This window comes from Perca flavescens, chromosome 21, assembly GCF_004354835.1.
Source record: "Perca flavescens isolate YP-PL-M2 chromosome 21, PFLA_1.0, whole genome shotgun sequence".
In the NCBI taxonomy this organism is placed as follows: domain Eukaryota; kingdom Metazoa; phylum Chordata; class Actinopteri; order Perciformes; family Percidae; genus Perca; species Perca flavescens.
This window is the reverse complement of record NC_041351.1, coordinates 25,055,084-25,078,751: the sequence shown is the minus strand read 5'-3', so window position 1 is coordinate 25,078,751 and position 23,668 is coordinate 25,055,084. Positions and strand designations below refer to the sequence as shown.

Below are 23,668 nucleotides of genomic sequence, written 5' to 3'. Positions count from 1 at the left end.
ATTACAAAGACCAATTTATAGAGGTTTGGGTTTACCAAAGCTGTTGTATTACTACTATGCTTTTAACTTAAGGCATCTGGCCCACTGGTCACTTCCTCCTGAGAGAGCCCCACCCTGGTATTGTATTGAGCAATCTGTTCTTGCACCATTATTGCCCTTACAAAGCCTGTCTGTCAAACTGTATTGTTTGTACTGTGTTCTTTAAATTGTATGTGTGTAAACTACAAAGAGCAGCTTTGTTCTTATAATCTAATAATATGCCCTCATATTCCCTAAAAAATTTGCTATTAAAGCTTTAGTGCAGCAACTATTCTATATTAATGAATGTCCATTACATTCAAGTCATTGCCAAATAAGTTGATACAAAGCTAATTAAGCCTATCAGCTCCATAAAAGTATGATGCAGAAAGGACAACAGCAGCTTTGAGCTTTGGAGACAAATAGGACACAAAATTACAAGATAATAACATTGTCTGAAGAGCTCATCATCATGTTTTTTTAATCCTCCGTGTCCTTGATTTGACGGGATAAACGCTACCAATAACTGCATGGAGGAGGATTGGGGGTGGTGTGCGATTACCTAAGGCTTCCGTCATGTGGATGCTCCAACATTGTTTTTTGTCATTACATAGAATTCCTTATGGGGGCGACAGAATTTATGCACTATAGCTTTAATCAAATTTCCACAAACCAACTAACACAAACCTGGGGCTTTTGGGGCAGTTGCCACCTTTGTTGGTAATCCATCTCTGACATTTTTTTTGTCTTAATTACTATTTAAGTATACCCAAATGTTTGTCAGTAACACTTTCCATGTTAGTTGATAACAGTACCAACAAGATACAGGAGATCAGAACTCGCTTTCCTCTAGAATCTCCTCCATGGTTTCCCCGAGTGTCATATCTCCATCACTACTGGACAGGCTCTTCCTGGTGAGAAAGTCAAGCCCTGTTGTGTCACAGCCCTTCAACCCCTGACCTTTAACCTCTCCTAGTCCAAGCCCCACGTGTTGTCCATGAACAGACACCTGAAGGAAGTGCGGATGTGTTGTGGAGGTGCCGCCCTCATCGTAGGAGTCACTCTGTGGAGAGCGCTGTGGGCGGTGTCCTCGAGTGCACTTCCACATGCGCTTGAGGGGCACACCCCGAAAACAGCTCCTGACTTGGAAGTGGTTGGTGAACAGGAAAAGCTGCCAGCGCTTCTTCAGTTCAGCTTGAACCTAAATTTCAGTATAAATAAAAGTTTCACCAGTTATACCACTACATAAAAGCCCTATTTGCACGGGATTAGTATTACCTAGGGACCTCTTGTAATTTGTAATAAATGCAGAGGTTATCTGTGATCTTAATCCACTGCGAATTTGCCATGTCTGCGCCGCTACGTTGGAGTTTACCGCAGTGTCTGCAGTGTGGAGGGAAAACTCTGTTGTTTGTGCATATGCACCAAACAAGGGCTTGGAGTATTCAGCCTTCTTGGAGACCTTGAATGGAGTCCTGCATGGGGCTCCAGTGGGGGGACTCCATAGTTCTGCTGGGGGACTTCAACACACGTGGGTATTGATGGAGACACATGGAGAGGCGTGATTGGGAGGAACAGCCTCCCTGATCTGACCCCGAGTGGTTGTTCGTTGTTGGACTTCTGTGCTAGTCATGGATTGTCCATAACAAACACCATGTTCGAACATAGGGATGCTCATAAGTGTACTTGGTACCAGAGCAGGCCAAAGGTCAGTGATCGATTTTATAATCGTTTCATCTGATCTGAGGCTGTATTTTTTGGACACTCGGGTAAAGCGGCGGAGCTGTCAATTGATCACCATCAGGTGGTGAGTTGGGTCAGGGGGTGGGGGAAGACTCTGGACAGACCTGGTAAGCCCCAACGTCTGGAGGAGGCCCCTGTCTGACGGACTTTCAATTCCAGCGGAGCTTTTCGTGCATCCCTGTGGAGGCTGGGGTCATTGAACCCAAGTGGACAATGTTCAAAGTTTCCATTGTTGAAGCTGCGGTGGGGAGCTGTGGTCTTAGGGTCTTCGGTGCCTCAAGGGGCGGTAACCCATGTACACCGTGGTGGACACCGGTGGTCAGGGAAGGAGTCTTTCCGGGATATGTTATCCCAGAGAATTCCGGAGGCAGTTGCAGGTTACCGAAGGGCCCAAAAGGCTGCAGCCTCTGCCGTGAAAGAGGCAAAGCAGCAGGTGTGGGAGAAGTTCGGAGAAGACATGGAGAAGGACTTTCAGTCAGCACCAAGGTGCTTCTGGAAAACCGTTTGCCACCTCAGGAGGGGGAAGCGGAGAACCATCCAAGCTGTGTACAGCAAGGATGGGACACTGTTGACCTCAACTGAGGAGGTAATAGGGCGGTGGAAGGAGCACTTTGAGGAACTCCTAAATCCAACTCATGTTAGAGGCAGAGCTGGAGGATGATGGGGGATTATTGTCAATTTCCCAGGTGGAAGTTACTGAGGTAGTCAAACAACTCCACAGTGGCAAAGCCCCGGGGATTGATGAGATCCGTTGAGAAATGCTGAAAGCTCTGGGTGTGGAGGGGCTGTCTTGGATGACATGCCTCTTCAACATTGCATGGAGGTCTGGGACAGTGCCAAAGGAGTGTCGGACCGGGGTGGTGGTTCCCCTGTCCAAAAAGGGGGACCAGAGGGTGTGTGCCAATTATAGGGGTATCACACTTCTTAGCCTCCCTGGTAAAGTCTACTCCAAGGTGCTGAATAGGAGGGTTTGGCCGATGGTCGAACCTCGGGTTGAAGAGGAACAATGTGGATTCCGTCCTGGTCGTGGAACAACAGACCAGATCTTCACTCTCGCAAGGATCCTGGAGGGAGCCTGGGAGTATTGTGTTTTGTGGATCTGGAGAAGGCTTATGACCGGATCCCCCGGGAGATACTGTGGAAGGTGCTGCAAAAGTATGGGGTGAGGTGATACCTTCTCAGGGCCATCCAATCTCTGTATGACCAAAGCAAGAGCTGCGTCCGGGTTCTCGGCAGTAAGTTGGATTTGTTTCAGGTGAGGTTTGGCCTCCGCCAGGGCTGCACTTTGTCACCAATCCTGTTTGTAATATTTATGGACAGGATATCAAGGCGTAGTCTTGGTCTAATCTGGTAAGGATGCGCCAGGCACGTCCAGCTGGGAGGAGGCCTCGGGGAAGACCAAGGACTAGGTGGAGGGATTATATCTCCAACCTGGCTTGGGAACGCCTCGGGATCCCCCAGTCGGAGCTGGTTAATGTGGCTCGGGAAAGGGAAGTTTGGGGTCCCCTGCTGGAGCTGCTGACCCCGTGACCTGACCCCGGATAAGCGGACAAAGATGGATGGATGGAGCCTTGACATTATATGTTGGGTCAGTAAATTTGCACAGGATTAAGATCACATACAACCTCCGTAATTATTACAAATGACTAGAGTTTACCAGGTAATACTAATCCCGTACAAATAGAGCTTAAGTGTATACTGTAGGCATACGACTGGACAACATGGCCACCTAATGACTTTAGTCCAATATTTACTCTTCAACCCTTGGCTAAAATGTTGCTAAAATAACAAATGCTCACTACTATCTGAAAACAGCTGCTGGCTGCTTTGGTATCCACCACCTCAGGAGAAAAATATCTCAATATGTAACTGCTACTGTATATGCTCCACTATGTTCACTAGCTTGTTTGTTTCCCATTTGGTGCTGGTCAGGCAGCATACAGTTTGTTTATAGGAACATTTTTTTTTTTTTGCTTCTGGAAAAACCAACAAATGACAACAAGAAATAACTTATTTACCTTGTTCCTAGTCTTCCAGGTCATTATATCCATTATTATGTTCCTAAAACTTAAAAATCTGAGTATGAACAGAATACATTTACCTCTCCATTAGCAAAACAGTACAGCACAGCAACCAAGAATCCCTGAAAAATGTTACACATATGGTTAATGTTTGTTTAGAACAAAATTACTTGATATGTATGTAATCAACATCACAAGTGTTACCTGAAATGAGCTGAGGGTAAGATTAATGAAGTTCCTGGCGTAGCGACTGCTGCCCTCCACACATTCATCTATCAGCACAGTGAAGACCACTTCATGGATTCCCAGCAGTGGAATGAGTACCAGTGTTGCTCTGGCCAAACTGAAGGGCATAAACAAAAAAATACAGTGGTGCATAATTATAGACTGTTAGGGATATTCAGGGAAAATGTTCATACAACTATACTGGCACATGACTCAAAGCGCAAAGGACAAAATAGAAGACAAAGTAAAGCTTTGTAAATGTATGCATGAGCTTTCCTCCCGTGGTGACATATGGTAAAGAGGACAGAGCTTAAAGGCGTGACATTTGAATGTGTGCTGTATATGAGAGTGATGGACATTTAAGGTTTAACCAGCTACATAAAGTACAGTTTAAAGACACCACAAGCCGATAGTGAGTTAGGGCAGGGAAAAATACTACCTGTATCTGTAGTCTGTAAATTTCACCTGATCTGCTTTCAGCTTGGACAGCAGCAGCATCAGAATCTTGATGAATATGAAGAAAATGATCTGCAACACACATCCAGGGTAGATTTAAAGGAAATGCATCCGAAAATACGGCTGACTTAATGGTTGACAAGACTAAATGTGCATTAAGACATGCAAATAAGAACATCTGTCAATTACAAATTTTTACACTAAGAAATTAATAATCGGTGATGCTTGTGACTACTACACTATACAACAGCTTCTATATCACATGTCCTCCCAAGACAGGAAACATTAAACGCAGTATGACAGCAGAACTTACCAGCACAGATAAAGTAATTGGGCCCCTTATTATCCACCACAACCATTTGTTTACAATTGACCAGCACCTAAGTAATAAGTTTTAAAAGTCAAGCGGAGAACAGAGAACATTTTAATTAATTTTGTTAATATGTTGTGAAATATGTATGAAAAACTTACTCTGTGTTTTCATATAAAATCTTTACAACTGTCCATGGTGTTACAAACAAAATAGGTGTTCCTAAAAAGAGAAATGCATATAAGCATAAGATTCAACATTTTACCCCAAACACACACACACACACACACACACACACACACACACACACCATTGGGCACACACACACACACACACACACACACACACACACACACACACACACACACACACACCACACACACACACACACACACACACACACACACACACACACAACCCCACACACACACACACACACACATAATTTATTCACTGTTTACCCCATCCTAGCAGCATGTATTTCTTCAGCAGACATCCCTTAGTCAGCACAGCTGTGAAGAGCAACGTGTGGAGGAAAATGGCCTCCACCAAGAGCCAGAAGTAGTTACAGGCCACAAAGTATTCCATGCACACTTTGGAGAATTTACACATCAATGCTATCTGTTGAGAAATATGTTGAATTAGTGTTGCAAATTGTTTGGCTGATTTACTGTAAACTAATTTGGTTATTTCACATATGCTTTGCTGTACACAAATACGTGAATAATAAGGCAGTAATTTTGATACCGCAGAGCTTGAGTAGGAGTTCCATCCAGAGTCGTCCTTGGGTAGTTTGGAATACATGATGTATAATATGATTTCCTTAGCGATGATAGCCATGGCTCTCAGGATGAATGACACAAACAGATTCATGTGAATGTAGTTCCTGGTACAGTGAAGCTTCCTGTTAAGTATAGATACAGGAGCAATTTGAGGAAGGCATTGATCCATACTTCTTGTACAACTGAAAAAAAGCATTACTGAGGGCATACTGTATGTCATGACATAAGAGGGAATGAAAAATGATCAAGGTACATGCAACAACATGTAAATGCTTTCTGTTTTTTTTTTATCTTGTAAGGATTAATCATCCTCACAGTCATGTAAACATTTCTTAATGCCTCTTCTTTCTAGTGGGATGTCTCCAATACTGTGGGACACATATGTGTGCATATCATTAGTATAATTTAAGCAAGTGCATAAGTCCCATACCTGATTGTCTATCAGAATGACTTAAAGAAGCTGCACCATGACAAGTGAAGGATAAATAGTGGTTTAATTGTGAGCATTTGCACTCCAGGTCAGTGAGGGCCAAAACATGATCAAACTACATAACAGAAATGACGAGCTGTGCAAATAAGATCCAACTTGTATTAAAGTAGCAAATTATCCTTTATCTGTCCTTTATCCACACAAAATGTACTATTTTAATTGCATGCCAGCAGAAACTCATCTCCCCCTGCCACTGACCTCAACATGCCCATCAGGAGAGTAGCCATTGCGAGAGATGACAAGGACAGGGAATAGCCAATGACAGAGATGAGTCTGAGGGCTGTCTGGCGAAGCATTTCATCCTCCTGGACACACACAGGCCCGCACACACACACACACACACACACACACACACACACACACACACACACACACACACACCAAGGTTAAAATCGTTAACAAAAATGAACAAAATAACGACAACTAGGTGGGAATAAACATTGTCATTAACTGAAATAATAATAAAAACTAGGCATTACAAAAAAACCGATAACTAACTAAAACTGTATTGTCTGTTTGCAAAACTAACTAAAATAAAAGAAAATTATAGAGTAAATGTTGGTTTTCATCTTTGTCAATGTCTTTCATAGAACAAATATATCTTTCAGAGTTGACATTTCCGACCATAGACATATATACAGTTTCCGGGAACCCAGAAATTCAGACATTCCATGGCAAATTGAACACAACATAGTCCATGGCGTCATGGCGTCAAAGCGTCCTATTTGATTATGGCTTATGCGTGTCAGATGAAAGCAAGTGCCTTGCAATGGAAGGTGGTAAAATATGTGTGAATAAATGACAATTTATTAAAGTGAAATGCATGCACAAGGAGGCTAATCCCCCGAAACAGAAGCTAACCCCGGTAACATTACAGGGCCAGGCAGCATGACAGAGGCAACCGTAGGACAGAGAACACTACAGGAGTGCTTCCAGTGGCGACCTGATAGCTGCTGGCTAGTACATACGCAGGAACACCACAAGCAGGAGGAAGCATGGGTTAATATTTTTATTGATACTGGAATGTCTTCAACTGTGTGAGTCGATTGGCTTCAAAAGGTTCGCAACTTTACTCAAACCAAAGTTCAAAATATCTGTTCATGTATGTCTTCTTTAATCTATGTTTATTTTGTTTTTTTCCTGGCACACGTCACTTATACATTTTGCACTTGCGGCGGCGTCTTATGTAGACTGTTTACATATTTATGAACATATGTATATTTAATGTACCGGTGTTATTGTTGAATACACTGTGAATACATATTTCTAAATTTGTAATGTTTTTGTTGAGTTATTATTACACAATACTTTTCTGACTTTTTTGAATCTCGACCCTGACAAATAACCCATATTACAAACTAGACTAAAACTAAGCATTTTCTAAAAATAAAAACTAAACTAAACTAGCAAACCCGCTTTTAAAACTAAACTGAATTAGAAAACAAAAAGTCAAAACTAAATAAAAACAAAAACTAATGAAAAATGCAAAACTATAATAACCTTGAAACACACACACACACACACACACACACACACACACACACATACAGTACATCCGTGATGCCATAATACATCCATGTCTAATCGATGTAGCCTTCAAACCTCTTCAAATGTTTCTAATAAAGAGAGACATTTTCAGCTCCAACACTTACTGTGAGCAGAACCTATGTATTTTACACCCACCTTATCTTTGAAATAATGGTCCTCTTTACATTCTGAGTCATCCCTCCAGAGCTCAGAGGAATTCTCCCTCTGTCGCCATCTCCCATTTTCTAAGCATTCTTGGTGTGCCCTCCTGGAGGTGTCTGCGGGTAATTTAAAGACACATTGAAATGCATGTTTTTTTCTGTCAAATGCAGTCAGATGAGAGGAGAGAAATCATTTTAACCTGTGCTGGGAAATGTGTTGTTTTTACATTATTATACAACTAAATCTAGATGGATATTGTTATGGAGATTTTCTGACCTCTCCAGTGATGCCTTTTAGGACTCAATATACAAACACAGAAGCACAGAGAACACAGAGATGGTTAAAGTGATATATTGCAAAAGTTTATGTAATTAATTACAGGTAGGTTACAGAGGAAACGTGTCAAGGTCTCAGCAGGTCAGTTTTCCCCAATAACTCCCACCGATGAAGTTTGTGGACATTGAGTTTATACTGTCACAGAACAAAAGAAATTCTTTCTGATGGAATACAGCCAAAAACAAATCTCTCCTTATCATATGGGAAATAGTCTCTCTATAATACTCTATTATCATTGGACAAAAGTCAAGCAACACTCCTCTGTGTTGTTTTTGTCTTTTTGTGATTAGAGTTTCGAAAGACCTTCATTTGTAATTTTTGGACAGTAAAACCTTTATCTTACTGCATGTTTTCCTGGTTTTCTCCTCTTGGAAATGGAAAGTGGTATATGCAAAACACAAGTGTTCAAAAATACTGCATTTTGGAAATAAATGGCAATGTTTTTGTTACTGTATTGCATTCGTGTGTTTGTTCATTTATATTTGAGTAGGTATACCTTACTGTAGTCTATATCCTTCCCATTCCACTTCCGGGATTGCTCCGGTGCTGCAGGAAATTTCGCCAGATGCATGTATTTTCCCCTTCCTTTCGCTTTCTTTGTGTTGGAATTTTAAATTTGTTGGATTTATGAGGACTACTGTTGACTGCTACTCAGATCTCTGCATGGTAAATTGAGACAGCTAGCTAGACTATCTGTCCAATCTGAGTTTTCTCTTGCACGACTATTTTCACAGAGCGTGACAAAGCGGAAACAGGAAGCATGAACGAGCTCCTGGGCAACCGGATGCCAGGACTCTCAGAGTCACGGCAAGTCTCTCTTGTAAACTTACTGGGTTAAGATGAGTTCTTTTATGGTGAATGAAAGACTTGATCCGACGAAGTAGGTCATCAATTCAAATCGAAGCATTGACGTCAATGCTGCTGCCAGTTCTGCCGTTGTTTATCTTTTTCTTCTTCTTCTAGTTCGTAGAAAGAGCAAAGTCGGTAGCCTTTCATCATCAGCGCCACTTCTGTTCAGGAGAAGACTGCAACTAGTGTCGCAACCACAGTGCGGGTATAAATAGTTACGGTGATTCCATGACGTCACATTTGCGCGCACCAGCTGGGCTGTGGCTACTGTATAACGGCCTTCACTCTCTCTCAGCTGGTCCTACTGCATCCATCCACCATTTTGTTCTTTGTTTGGTTTGCTGCACTTTACAACTCACATCACACCATTCATTCACTCATCCACAAATGGCAAACACGACTGATATCTTCTACACTTACACACCCCACTATTACACTTAGGTTGAGTTAAGTTGTGTTATTAGTCTACTTAGTTAAATAAACTACTTTTTGACTAATCTATCTGTGTGTGACCTCCCTTTTGTTGCCGGCCTTGAGCCAGACGTTAACAATGTTTACAGTTTTGGGAAAATGGAAAAACTGTAATCGGGAGCACCGTGAGACTTCCCTGTGGGCTGTGGGCTATAGGCATGGACCGGTTACCGGTTTCAAGGTATACCGCGGTTAGAAAAAGTCAAGGTTTCAAAACCACTAAAATGTTCTATCATACATGAGATGCTTTTTATGAGTGGTCAAGGAGAGAAACTGCAGTTTAGTAATCCCTCTCCCTGCCAGTGTGCAGTGTATTTAAAAATAAAATACATTGTGTTCATGTGAAACCATGATATTTTTCCTCAAGGTTATCATACCGTCAGCTGTTTTTTTTTGGTCGCAATTGCTGGCAGTGTTCAGTCATGGTACTGGGTTGAAAATAGTTTAAATATTTATTGCATTAGGCCCTTAGGCTGCCTGCACTCACAGCCCACTCTTTTTATTTATTTATTTTTTCTTGCAGCCCACCATTCTCTACATCTCTGCAGCCCACTTGCAGAGTGCAGTCTGGTTTTTATAACGTAATTATGTTTTTACTCCTCTGATGGCCAGGTGAAAAAACAAACCATCACCTCTTACAATTCAGTCAGTGGGGTTTGTTAGACCGCAAGCAAAACTATATAATATAATAATAATAATAATAATAATAATAATAATAATAATAAAAATAAGTGCAAAAACCACGCTGAAAAGGCGACAATTAAGCTCTAGAAAGTGACGTAGCCAGATGTGCTAAACTGAGCAACTATTTCATTAAAACCAGCTCGCAGGTTGAGAATGAAATACCAAACAAAGACGATGACATGGGTAAGTTAAGCTACGTTCAAAACAATGATGACAATGATCCCAAACACACCGCCTGGGCAACGAAGGAGTGGCTTTGTAAGAAGCATTTCAAGGTCCTGGAGTGGCCTAGTCAGTCTCCAGATCTCAACCCCATAGAAAATCTTTGGAGGGAGTTGAAAGTCCGTGTTGCCCAGCGACAGCCCCAAAACATCACTGCTCTAGAGGAGATCTGCATGGAGGAATGGGCCAAAATACCAGCAACAGTGTGTGAAAACCTTGTGAAGACTTACAGAAAACATTTGACTTCTGTCATTGCCAACAAAGGGTATATAACAAAGTATTGAGATGAAGTTTTGTTATTGACCAAATACTTATTTTCCACCATAATTTGCAAATAAATTCATTAATCCTACAATGTGATTTTCTGGATTTTTTTTTCTCATTTTGTCTCTCATAGTTGAACTGTACCTATGATGAAAATTACAGGCCTCTCTCATCTTTTTAAGTGGGAGAACTTGCACAATTGGTGGATGACTAAATAATTTTTGGCCCCACTGTATGTCTAGAAAAACCCCATCCAGTGTTTTATACAAAGCGAGTGAGGGGGGAGCCAGCGTTGAGCTATCATTTTCTTGGTTGCAGTTGAGCCGGCTAGCCAAATTTTCCTCTGTCTCCCAAGCAGTTGTAATTTAGAGTCATAATTAAGTAACAAAACAATCTGGTCAGTAGGAATTCTACATCCTATCACATCAGATATTATTGATGTTGTCTTATTCCAAAACTCATGCACCTGTTCACACTCCCAGACCATGTGCAGGAAAGTTCCAGTTTGTTCAGGTTGACAGAACATGCAATAGGGAGTGGGAATGACTTTAGAGACGTATCTCTTCTGAGGAGTCCAATATGTCCTATGACATATTTAGAACAGTGGAAAATGTTATACCAAACTGTCTCCCAATTAATTTCGTTCTCCTCATGGCTCAGCTCTCGTTCCCATTTCTTTACTATTGGGAATTCTCCTATGGATACTTGCATCAGTTTAGCATAAATCTTAGAATTCTTAGAACCATTTAATGACTGGGTGCGCCTTCAGACAGTTTCCCCATGGCACTCTAATAACATTTTAAGGCTGATCTTAAGCGAAGATAAAAGTAGAAGGATGTCCTGGGGACCTCAAAACTAGCTCTCGGGTCTTGAAAACTCAACATACCTTTCTCATTGAATAGCTGGTCTATAAATAAATAAATATAAATATCTCTGTCACTCCACTTCTTACATGCAAAGGGTTTGTTACCAGACATTAAGTGTGCATTGTGCCATATTGGGGTATTCAAATGTCACATAGTAGTTTAGTAGTATTTGTAGTTGCTCCTCCACCTGTTTAAAGTTGGTCAATGTGTTGGTGATAATAGGGCCATAGGCTAGCATTACTTTTTTGGACACACACCTGCAAAGGCAAGGTCTTGCAGTCTTAGACTTCCAGTGAGGTTTTGCTCTATTTCTCTCCATGGAACTGTAGATGAGGGCCCATAGCTGAAAAGCTCTGTGATACACTTTAAAGTTGGTGGGGAACTATGTTCATTTTAACAACAGCAATCCTGGACCGTAGTGATGCCGGCAGCGCACAGCAATTGGTCAGATCCCTTTGAACACTACTTAAAGCTTCATAGTTGTCCTGGACAACTCGCTGTAGCTATGCGTGTATGGTGATGCCCAAATATGTAATTTTGCTTTGGGCTGGTATTGTAACACTAATGGCTGATGTCACATGCCTGTGGTTCAATAAAAGAAGATTCAATTTATTCCAGTTAATTTTATGGCCGGAGATTGAGCCAAATTTGTTGAAGATCTTAAGAATTTTTGGAATAGAGATGTACAACAAAATATCATCTGCAAATAATGATATTGAGCTGCTATTGGATTTAATCTGGTTAATTTTATTGATTTTATTTTGCTTTATGGCTTGGGCTAACGGTTCAAGAGAGATTGCAAACAGCATGGGAGAAAGTGGGCATTCCTGTCGCGAGCCCCACTTGATGGGAAATGGCTGAGAATGCAAGCCATTGGTTGAGACTATTCCCATGGAATTCGCATATAAAGTACGCACCATGTCAATGAATTTGGCATCCAAACCATGCCTCTCCATTACTTGCCACAAGTAGTTCCATTATAGGCTGTCGAAAGCCTTTTCCGCGTCCACTGATAAAACTGCTGCCATTGTTTCTATAAAACCTGATTGGTCAGGGTGGACTAGCTTCTCGATAAAGCGCTCTAGGCGGAGAGCCAAGACTTTGGAATAAAGGTTAATATCAGTCGTGATGAGGCTGATGGGCCTGCAATTTGAGCAATATGTAAGATCTTTGCCCTTTTTGGGTATAACGGAAATAAGCACAGTGTTGGTGGAAAGTACCCTTCTCTATGCCTGAAGTTAAAGCTTGTAAAATGGTAGGTCCTAATATGTCAAAATGCTGTAGAAGAAGTTCTGATGGAATTCCATCCAACTCTGGCATTTACCCTTTTTTTAACTGTTTTTAATTTAAATAAATCCAAACCTATTTATCCTATTTACTTAGAACATTATGTTATTTATTTAAAATATTTTCCACTGACAGAAATTAAATAAAAATAAAAACCCTCCCTCTCTCCTCTCAAACCTTTCCCTACAACCTATTAAATTGAATAATTATTTAACTTTTATTCTTTTGTTTGTATATTATTTGTATATTTGTATATTATTCTTTTTTAGCCTGCTTTATTTTCATCATGACCGTTTTTAATTGCTTTTTTATGTTTCATGTAAACCATTTGAATTGCCTTGTTGCTGAAAGGTGCTATAGAAATAAAGTTGCCTTGCCTTACAACCTCAGCCAGCCTCAGATTTAAAGACAGCGGGTGCGTAGACCCCAGGGTATTTCTAACTTGCGTTTGCAAAATCTTTGCACTCACATCTTTTGTTACTGTATTAGAGCTACACTTATGTCAACACCCAGTCAAGACACCAAGATGTTAACAAGTAAAAAGTGTTTTGTAAACTCTTTGTACTTCTGTCTAACTATGACTTTTCGGCTATTTTGTTGCTGGATATATATCATTTGTTGCGTCTAAATATGAATGGCGATACGCTTAGTGATATTGAGATGTTTGATACAGTTGAATCTTCTCTACTTTGTTTTAATGCCGCTTGGCTCTCTTCAGTAGCTAACTCTCGCTCGTCCACATATCGTTACCGAGTACTGCAGGCCACCTCTGTGCTGGGGGTCTGAAACAGCGTTTTGTGAACTTGCGAGTTCATTCTTCGAAGAACAACCAGCAAGGACATTCTCTGCAAGAACACAAGTCCGTTCTTTGTATTCTTGAGATTGAGTAACAGCCAATAAGTTTAAAGAGATCCCCTTCGCCCTCAAGGCTCCCCCACACACAGATGTAGGGACATTGGACACGTTTGCTGCGTTTTCTCCTCCTTTCTCCAGCAGAGTTACAGTAACTCCGTTGGCAGCGATGCACATTGAGCTCAGGCTCGTACACGGGAGGGGTAGAGTACACGTAGCACGGCAAAGAGGCATTTCATTAGTTCTTTTCAAGCAGACCGTAAGGCAGTGATCAGTGGACATTTTTACAGGATTACAGCAGCTACAGATGATGAACTTTTTCACTCTTTTTTATTTAAATTTTTTAGAGCCCATAGTTATTTATAGCTGTCCTTCTGAGGAACACGTTCATCATCGACACCTCTGTGCAGAAGGGGGGATTGCCAAAGATGCCAGGATGCGTCGAGCATACAGGAGTACAGTCACCCAGCTGTTACGTGAGGCACGTGAAGGTAAAGGGGTTCTGGCAGTCCTATGGCATAGGCTGGTAGAAACCTCACTTTTTTATGTATGATTTATTTGTAGGATTTTGACCATAACAGATACATATTACACCTCATCCATGAAGTGAAACTAATACAAAGAGTCATTCTGTGAACCAAGGTACTAACAAAGAGACAAAGTTAACAGAGGTTAGAGCATATGCCTGACTCACCAAGTCAGGCATATGGCAGCCCCCCAACAGAGCATTTATGGATGATTTGACGGTGACCACAACATCAGTTCCGGGGTGCAGATAGATCCTCCAAGGACTTGAGCATCTCATCAACTGGGCCCTGATGAACTTCAAGCCAGCCAAGTCCAGGTCCCTGGTGGTGAAGAAAGGGAAGGTTACAGAACAGTTCCACTTCTTACTAGGAGACATCCAGATACCATATGTTGGAGAAAAGCCAGTCAAGACACTGGGCAAGATCTCCAACTGCACCCTGAAGGACACCGCAGCACTCCAGACAACCACCAACCAGTTGGGAACCTGGCTGACGGCTGTGGACAAGTCAAGACCGCCAGGTAAATATAAAGCCTGGATGTACCAGCACGGCATCCTGCCCCAACTGCTCTGGCCACTGCTGGTCTATGACGTGCCAATTACCACCGTTGAATGCTTCAAGAGGAAAGTTAGCTGTTCCTTGCGGATGTGGCTAGGCCTACCATGAAGCCAGGTGACATTGCCTTGTAACGGGAGGAAGAATAAGCTGAAACTGCCCTTCAGCAGTCTGATGGAAGAGTTTATGGTAACCCGAGCAAGAGAGTTGCTACTGTACAGAGACTCCAGTGACATCAAGGTCTCCTCGGCAGGAAGTGGAAGGCCCAACCAAGAGGCAGTAGACCAGGCTGAGTCACAGCTGTGAAACAGTGAGCTGGTGGGGGCAATGGCATCTGGACGGGCAGGACGGAGCAATCCAAGACCTCACTTCAACAAGGCCCAGGGAAAGAAACATCGCAGTGACCACGCTCAGGCCAGACATTGTCCTGGTGTCAGAAATAACAAGGCAAGTGGTCTTGCTGGAGTTGACTGTTCCCTGGGAAGACCGGATGGTGGAGGCTTTCGAGAGGAAGAGGGCCAAGTACGAAGAGCTGGCAGGTGAATGCCGAAACAGGGGGTGTAGGACCCAGTGCAATCCCAACAAGGTCGGGTGCAGAGGATTTGTCGGCCAGTCACTCATCAGGGCCCTCAAAATGCTTGGAGTGAAGGGACTGCACATCAGGAAAGCCATCAAGAACAGCTACTCAGACACAAGTCAGGGCCTGCCTGGGTCGCCTGGACGAGGGTGTATGATGTTGTGAGACCCAAAAAAAAACGAAACAGGGTGTACAGACCATTTTAAACAATTATAAAAAAAATTATATTGGAAATATATATATATATATTTCCAATATAACGAACCATGACGTATGTGGAGAGCCCCCGCGGAGGTGTTAATGGATCTAATTAGAATATGAATAGGAGCCTGGCCAGAGAACGTCTGGCCTGGCTGGAATTTCCTCATTCGCTATTGGATGAAACCACTACTTTTAAACAAGAAAAATCTCTCGTGATTGGTTGACAGGTCTGTCACGGGTTAGGCTATTGGTCAACCTGGGCCATTATTATTATAATAATAAAATTATATATATATTTCATATATGCTATGTTGTATATTCATGTCATGATTATCATAGTTAAAATGATTTGCCAGGAACGTGCTGTTTATTCAAAGATAGAGCTTTATTGACACAAAACACAAGCGCAATCAGAAAAAAAAACTGTGTACAAAGCATCGGAGACACACAGCACACACAACAAATATCCCACGCTCACGAGAAGCAGCACCGTCCACACCTAATCCACGGCCGGCTCGGAGCTGTTGGTAACCGGCAGCATTCGCTCTGAATACGGTCAATTTAGCAGACATCTGAGGTGCTTTGTCCTGTATGTCTATGGTGGCGCACTTCCAAATGCCCACCTCACCCGCAGCCAGCACACTGTCTCGCTTCCAGCAGCTGTAAAATCAATCAATAAAGACAATCAGTACTGCGTGATATTTATTTATGGACACAACACACCTATGAATGCACCTGAAAAATATTCACATTAACCAAACGGATCTAATTTTACCCTCTTTTCTTCTCGACCGACTCCGAGCTGAGCTCTTCATAGCTTCTGCCCGCGATGCCACATCTGGTTGTTTCTACCTGAAGCTCCTGTGTGCTGTCTCGTAATATGTCTTACAGGCAGCTGGAAAACAATTAAATGTGAGTGGTATGAATAAAAAACACAAGTCACAGTAAAATTAAACAAGCAAAGATGAAAAAGTAAAAATTACTTACACACAATGGCGTCATTATCAGCGTCATGTAAATCTGGACTTGCAGACAGCTCCGAGCAAATATAGGTCACGGCCTCGTTATGAGGCAAGGTTAGTCTGTAAAAAAATAAAAAAATAAATAAAATAAAACTATGGTTAAGATCAGTATCTATTAACATATCTATGTCCTTATACAGAGGAATTACTGAAATTCATTCAATGAAAGCATATTCTTTAAATCTTACCCTTGCTCCGGTTCGTAGCGCCTGCTACAGTTTGTCTCAGAGTTGTGAAGACGGCGGACTGCTTTCTGAAAATTACGAGATAAAAACAATATACTTTTATAAAGCAACTCACCCGCTCAGCTCTGTAATGAATGGCGCTGAAAGCAGCCACAGCTCTGTGCTGCTCGCGTTTAAACTTGATGGGGTTTAAAACATTACTGCCAAGTCTAAGTAGCTTGTTTAACATCCAAAGACAGTCACTGTATGATCAAGAGTTAATAAACAGTACAGACTAGCTCGCCGTTTCATTAATAATCATATACTTACGTTGACTTCTTCTTTTCTGTGAGCCCCTTTGGAGCCCCGGAGGAGAGAAAAAAACGCTCCAAACGTCTTGAACAACTCCTGTGTGTTTCCAAGTGAAGTTTGACAGAGTGTACCGACAACTCTTTTACCAGTTGGCCTGAAATATTCCCATATTTCGGAAGTTTTTGCTCCAACTCTCGGACTCATCTCCCATGTCCCGCCGATTTTTTTCAAATGGAAGCAGTGAGGGCGGGGGTAGGGGGCGGGGCAGTATGATAGAGAGAGACCGTGGAGCAGATTAACCAGCAGGGCGCGAACAGCGCACATACTGGTGTGGAGGTGAATTACAGTGAGTTATAATGGATTACTGGGAAAGCTTAATAACAATAGGACAATTGAAGTCTGGATTATGAGGCCATTTCAGCAGAGCCAACAGCTTCATATGCCATGGACATATGAATATGATGCTGAATTTGCCAGTATTTTAAGAAGATAAATGGTTGGGACCTTGTCATGCAATGACAAACCTGATATGCTTAGAAAACTGTACAGTGGAGCCTCTGTCTCCATTCCACCAGACAGTGTTGGATGAGCAAGACCAAAGACTGTGGTCATGTCACTATGCACAGTGGTTGAGCTCAAGGAGACTGTGAATGAATCATGGAATGCACATTTTACCTTTGTGGCAAAGCCTGTAAAACTAATTGTTGAAATAAATTATTTTGTGTATCTTTTTTACATAACATCACTTTTTAGCGTGTTTATCAATGCCGTTTGGTCGCCATTGACCTACATTATGTGAATTTTCGCCGTAGCGAGTAGTATGAAAGGACGTAAGTAAAGGAGGAGGTTGGTTGGGGTGGTGGATGGGTAAAACACAGGACTTTCACCCAAACCAGTGACGCCACGTGGTGTGTATGTTTACATCCACTGTATACAACGTAGACATACACGTGGAAAGCTCAAAATGCATACAGATAACATGCCATTTGGCTTTAGGAAAGTGCTGTGTATGTTTACGCAAAGTCATGATGCCATGTTGTCATTTTATACAATATATATAGTAGAGGGTCCCTGATCCATCTCTCTTTCAGTTAGGGGGTCCTTGGCTTTAAAAATGTTGAAGACCCCTGTTTTAGTGTGTTGTTAGGTTTGTTGTTTGTGTGTGTCATTAAGTTGATGTATGTCTTAATTTATATTAATTAATAATAAATAATAATTGTAGATGTAATCTTAGCCCCCTGCCCCTCAAATACTTACAGTATCTCACAAAAGTGAGTACACCCCTCACATTTTAGTAAATATTTCATTATTACTTTTAATGGGACAAGACTGAAGAAATTACACTTTGCTACAATGTAAAGTATTAAGTGTACAGCTTGTATAACAGTGTAAATGTGCTGTCCCCTCAAAATAACTCAACACACAGCCATTAATGTCTAAACCGCTGGCAACTAAAGTGATTACACCCCTATGTTAAATTCCCATAGAGGCAGGCAGATTTGTGAGATACTGTAGCTACATCCCTGCATCAAATGTGCCAAGTGCAAAGACTGGAGCGACTGAGCTGCCCCTGAGCCTCTAAAGATGAAGTCAGTTTCCCGAGGTGAAGTTTAAACACAAATTTAATTTAAAGTTACATTTGTAATAAATGTAATGTATGCTAAAGGCGACTCAGCATCAACAACAGCGTGTCTATATCGTTAGCCAAAAGTTAAATTGCTCCCTTGTGACTTGTAAGAGCATTCTGCCCTTTGATTAGTTTTGATTTTAGTAAAGACAAGAACAGCATAATACAAAATATTACAAACTGGCATGTTTGAATTAATAATGTTTACAGATGGTTGCTGTTTCAGTGGCGTTACGTTACAACACACTATACAGTGCTTGCTGAGACCGATCATTTGTATGTGATTAGTTAAGGAGTACTATAAAATCCACTTCTCTCACAAAGCACGGCAATAAGGCTGCACAAATTAAACCAGGTGACATCCTTTACTGTCAAACTGGGAAAACAACAAATACAATGGGATTAAGAAGGCTAGTCTAATCATAACTGGATGTAATAAATCTCTTCTGATTTTATGTTTGTTAGGCTGCTTATTATCTACAGGGCCAGGGCCCTACAGTGTAATGTAATACAAGGATAACCAGAGCTTTTAACATCTTGATTTTTGCAGGCCAGAGTAACTGGAGATATTAGCTGAAGTGTAAAAGTGGGGATATTGCCAGCCAAGAAAATTCTGAGTAGTGCACAAGAGAAAGAGAAGGAGGGAAATGAAGGAGTAGGCAGTAAACTGGAGAGACCAGGTGGGTCAGAGCAGAGTAGGTCTAGACCACATGTTATAATTTACAAAGACTCATCAATTCCCCCAAGAACAAGCATTTGGTTCAACAGTGGCGAGAAAAAATTATACGCCAAGTATCGCTCTATTATTATACATGTGTGGGTCAGTTTGTCTGCTTGACAATTCCATTTTGCAGCAATAAAAACGAAATGAGATGGACAATAATATTGTATCATGACTAAGTATCGCGATTATGTCGTATCATGAGGCCTCTGGTGATTCCCACTGCTAGTAAAATTACCTTTGCTGATCCATGGTAAGTAAGAAGGACAGGGGACCGTCACATTCCCAGGAGATGAATGGGGCCAACACACAAACATGTCAAATGTTCCTTTACAGTAGATTTCTGTGAAAAAAGAAAAATTAAGATGTTTACAACAATCAAGAAAATTAACATTAGACAGGACGCTCACAAGTTGGGTCTATTACCACATGCATCTTTGGCAGGCAGTAATTGGCCACGGCTGCACTGGCCCACCCACTTTACCTACTGGCCCGTCCAGCCAAGTTTTTTCATTTTGTTATGAGAAATATTCAAATGTATGAATGCACAAGGGATATGTTACATGTGCGATTTCTGTCCGGTGTATGCTATGTCATGCAGTATGTTAACGCATTCTCTGTTGTTTGGGTTTATGTTCAGTTGCCACTTTGTGCAATAAAATGGTTAATTATTAACATTGCTGTGCACTGTAGGGCCGATGCTGCTGGTTCTACCAGTGCAAATATATTTTAACCTGAATAGGAATAGACAGGTATTGTCTATATTGTGCCCAAGCGACTGTCACATTGTGGTACCAAATACCTTTAGGTTACTTAACGTAACCCCGGTTCTTTGATAACAGAGTGAGGTGTTTCACTATGGGGAATCGCCTCGGCGTGACCAACTAAGGAAGCTCCAATGACACCACGTCTGTCCATGACAGACAGGTCGAACTGTGCTAGGGCCACGCCCCCTCATATAATCACACGACCGGCTCCTTGCAAATCATTCCAGATAGGTTTCTTTCCGTGTCTATGCAAGGAGGGACGTGTTGGTGAAACACCTCACTCTGTTATCAAAGAACCGGGGTTATGTTAAGTAACCTAAAGTTCTTTTTCTAACTTTGTTCGGTGTTTCACTATAGGAGATATAGACCACTCCCGGATTGCCTGAGATCTCCCAAAGCCAAATAATATTGAACCGAGAGTCACACTAACCCCGGCGCCGTAACCTCCAGCACAGCCTGTGCCAAGGACGGTGCGGAAACATCGAGCCTGTAAAACCTCACAAAAGTGTGAGGTGTAGCCCAGCTCGCTGCTGCACAAATTTCCTTCACTGACACACCCCTAAAAAGGGCCCATGAAGTGGCCATGCCCCTTGTGGAATGAGCTCTCAGACCCTGTGGGGCCTGTAAACCTTTACACTCATAGGCCAACGATATGGCCTCCACAATCCAGTGGGACAGCCTCTGGCGGGACAATGGCTTACCCTTGTGGGGAGTAGCCCAGGACATGAACAGCTGATCCGCCTTTCTGAACCCAGCCGTCCGACTCACATACATGTGCAGAGCCCGGACAGGGCATAGCATGTGAAGTCTTTGCTCCTCTCCTGAGGAGAAAGGAGGCGGGTGGAAGGCCAAGAGCTCCACTGAGGGACACCTGTAGGCTGACGCCACCACCTTAGGCACAAATACTGGGTTGGGCCGCAAACAGACTTTGGAGAGCCCTGGGACAAATTGTAGACAGGTAGGCTGAACCGACCAAGCCTGCAAGTCACTTACTCGCTTTGCAGTGGTTAAAGCCAAGAGCAAAACTGTTTTAAGAGACACAAACTTCATCCCCACTGCCTCCATAGGCTCGAACGTGTGATGAGAGAGGGCGTCCAACACAAGCAACAAATCCCACAGAGGAACCAGGGGCCTGGAAACTGGGAGCTTGCGGCGTGCCCCTTTCATGAAGCGACAAACCAAGGGATGTTGCCCAGCCGGCTTATCCCCAAAACCTACGTGGCAAGCTGAAACAGCAGCCAAGTACACCTTAATTGTGGAGAAAGCTTTCCCTTTATCCATCAGGTACTGCAGGAAACATAGCAGGTCCACCACAGAACACTGGTAAGGGATGGTACCCCTATGTTCGCACCACTCCTCAAAAACCCGCCACTTTCCGCTGTAAAGAGAGCGGGTGGACGTGGCTCTTGCGCTTTGAATGGTATCAATGACCCGTTCTGGCAGGCCTGATGCATTCAGGTTCCACCTCTCACGGGCCAAGCCCAGAGCGCCACGCTGTCTGGGTGAGGGTGGTAGATCTCCCCACCCGCTTGGGAGAGAAGGTCTCTGCGAATGGGGAGAGGCCATGGTTCTCCCGCCAGGAGCTGCATTATCTCTGCCACCCAATGCTTGGATGACCACCGCGGCGCTATCAGTATTAGCGACAGGCCCTGAACTCTCACCCTCGCCAGGGTGGGGGAGAGCATCCACACCCAGCATTTTTGTCTGCCAGAGAGAAGAATATTGGACACTGTGTGTTTTCCTGCGAGGCGAAGAGATCTACGGCTGCCTGACCGTATCTCTGCCAGATCTGTCCCACCACCTGTGGGTGGAGAGTCCACTCCCCGTACTGAGGGTTTCCCCGTGACAGGAGATCTGCACCCCTGTTTACAACGCCTGGCACGTGTGTTGCTTGAAGAGACAACAGTCTCCCGCTGCTCCACAAAAGCACTGTGCGGGCCAACTTGTGCAGCTGCAGAGAGCGAGTGCCGCCCTGGCGGTTGATGTACGCAACCACTGTGGAGTTGTCTGTTTTCACTAACACATGACGACCTTGGAAAAAGTGCAGAAAATGTTTCAGAGCCAGAAACACCGCCATAAGCTCCAAGACATTTATGTGAGCCTGGGCCAATCCCCGGCTCCATGTGCCATTCACTGTTCTCCCCAACAGTGTCGCTCCCCATCCTGACAGGGAAGCGTCCGTTGTCATGGTTACTCTGGATGACACCGCCCCTAGCGGGAAGCCCAATGCAAGCGCCGCCGTGTCTCTCCATGAGCGGAGGGCTGCTATGCACGAGTTATTTTCACCCTCCGGTTGAGATGACGGCGCACAGATGTAAAGCTACAACCCAACGCTGAAAATCCCTCATCATTAACAGCCCTAAATGTACCACAGACACTATTGACGCCATCAGGCCGAGCAGGCGTAGGCACAGTCTGAACGGCACGGCTTTGCTCAGCCGGAAAAGAGAGAGACACTGCCCCAGAGACGCTAATCTCCCCTCCGATAGCGTGACGCGGTAGGAGAGGGAGTTTATTTTTAGACCGAAATACTCCGTACATTGCGTGGGTTCTATTTGGCTCTTTGCCCAGATTATGTTGAACCCCTAATCCGTGAGATGAGTTATCACTGTAGTGGAATCTCTGACTGCCTGCTCCCGGGAGTGGGAGCAGATCAGATAGTCGTCTATGTACGAAAATATTCTGATACCGCTGTTCCTTAACGGTGACAGCGCTGCTTCCACACACCTGGTGAACACCCTCGGTGCTAACGACTATTCGGTATTCGTAGGCTCTGCCCTGATACGCAAACCTCATAAATTTTCTGTGTGCGGGATATATGGCGATGTGGAAATATGCATCTGAAAGATCTATCATCACAAACCAATCCCCCGGGCGGACTGAACGACAGAGCACTTTGTATGTTAACATCCTGAACGTGTATTTTCATAGGTGTCTGTTTAACACACGGAGATCCAAAATCGGGCGAAGTGATGCGCCCCCTTTTTTTGGAATGAGGAAATAGCGGGAGTAAAACCCTTGATGCGATTCCTCGCTCGGCGCAGCCCTGATGGCTCGTTTGTTCAATAGGGATGTTATTTCGTCTTCTAGGCTGCATCCGCTTTCGTCACTGAAACTAACACACCGTTGAATCTGGGTGGTTTTCATAGCAAACCAACGGGTGAACTGCGCATGCGCGCCACCGGTCTGCTTGAGCAGAGAGGGGGCCCCTGGAGCCGGACTGCAGTGACGTCACCTCCCTGGGCTGGAGGGAGCGGTCTGCCCTGGGAGGAGCGTGAGCTCCCCCTGCAGGGACCTGGCAGGTCAGATCTGTTTTGGGTTTTATCTTTATTTTGTTTTGAGGGTAGCATTTCGCCCTTGGCTCTGCGCCTGGATGCGAGAATGCAGGCTTTATTTGCCTCTTTGAATATGGTGCTTGGTCACACTGTGAACATGGTGAAAGTGCTTGGTGACACTGGAACACCTTCTGGACCTGACTCTTCTCCTCTTGGACGAGGAGGGAGAGAAACTGAGAGGGGCCTCCTGGAGAACTGTGAAACACCAGGGGCCCTGAACCACAAACCTCGGGGCTCTGCTCTACCTCTCCAACCTTCCTCCTCTTTGTAGAAGGGGTGGAGGGAGAAGCTGGGG

At 43.4% G+C, this 23,668-nt stretch overlaps 1 protein-coding gene and 1 long non-coding RNA gene across 2 annotated transcripts in view; both read right to left on the bottom strand.

Annotated features, from left to right (window-relative positions):
• Positions 1-413: 413 nt before the first annotated feature.
• The window catches only part of glp2r (glucagon-like peptide 2 receptor), a 36,525-nt gene continuing 13,270 nt past the window's right edge, over positions 414-23,668 (bottom strand). The window contains exons 3-13 of the mRNA XM_028567055.1: positions 19,510-19,614; positions 7,729-7,850; positions 6,244-6,350; positions 5,521-5,677; positions 5,235-5,394; positions 4,935-4,995; positions 4,777-4,843; positions 4,447-4,535; positions 3,987-4,125; positions 3,863-3,904; positions 414-1,219 (exon numbers count right to left, since the gene is read on the bottom strand). Coding sequence (XP_028422856.1) covers positions 851-1,219; positions 3,863-3,904; positions 3,987-4,125; positions 4,447-4,535; positions 4,777-4,843; positions 4,935-4,995; positions 5,235-5,394; positions 5,521-5,677; positions 6,244-6,350; positions 7,729-7,850; positions 19,510-19,614 — 1,418 coding nt within the window. The 3' untranslated portion in view covers positions 414-850. The remainder of the gene's footprint in view (positions 1,220-3,862; positions 3,905-3,986; positions 4,126-4,446; positions 4,536-4,776; positions 4,844-4,934; positions 4,996-5,234; positions 5,395-5,520; positions 5,678-6,243; positions 6,351-7,728; positions 7,851-19,509; positions 19,615-23,668) is intronic.
• Positions 15,986-16,448, bottom strand: LOC114547717 (uncharacterized). Its single transcript, XR_003691263.1, has 3 exons — positions 16,413-16,448; positions 16,201-16,320; positions 15,986-16,085 (listed from the first exon to the last, which is right to left on the bottom strand). It is a non-coding gene; the product is annotated as an uncharacterized LOC114547717 (long non-coding RNA).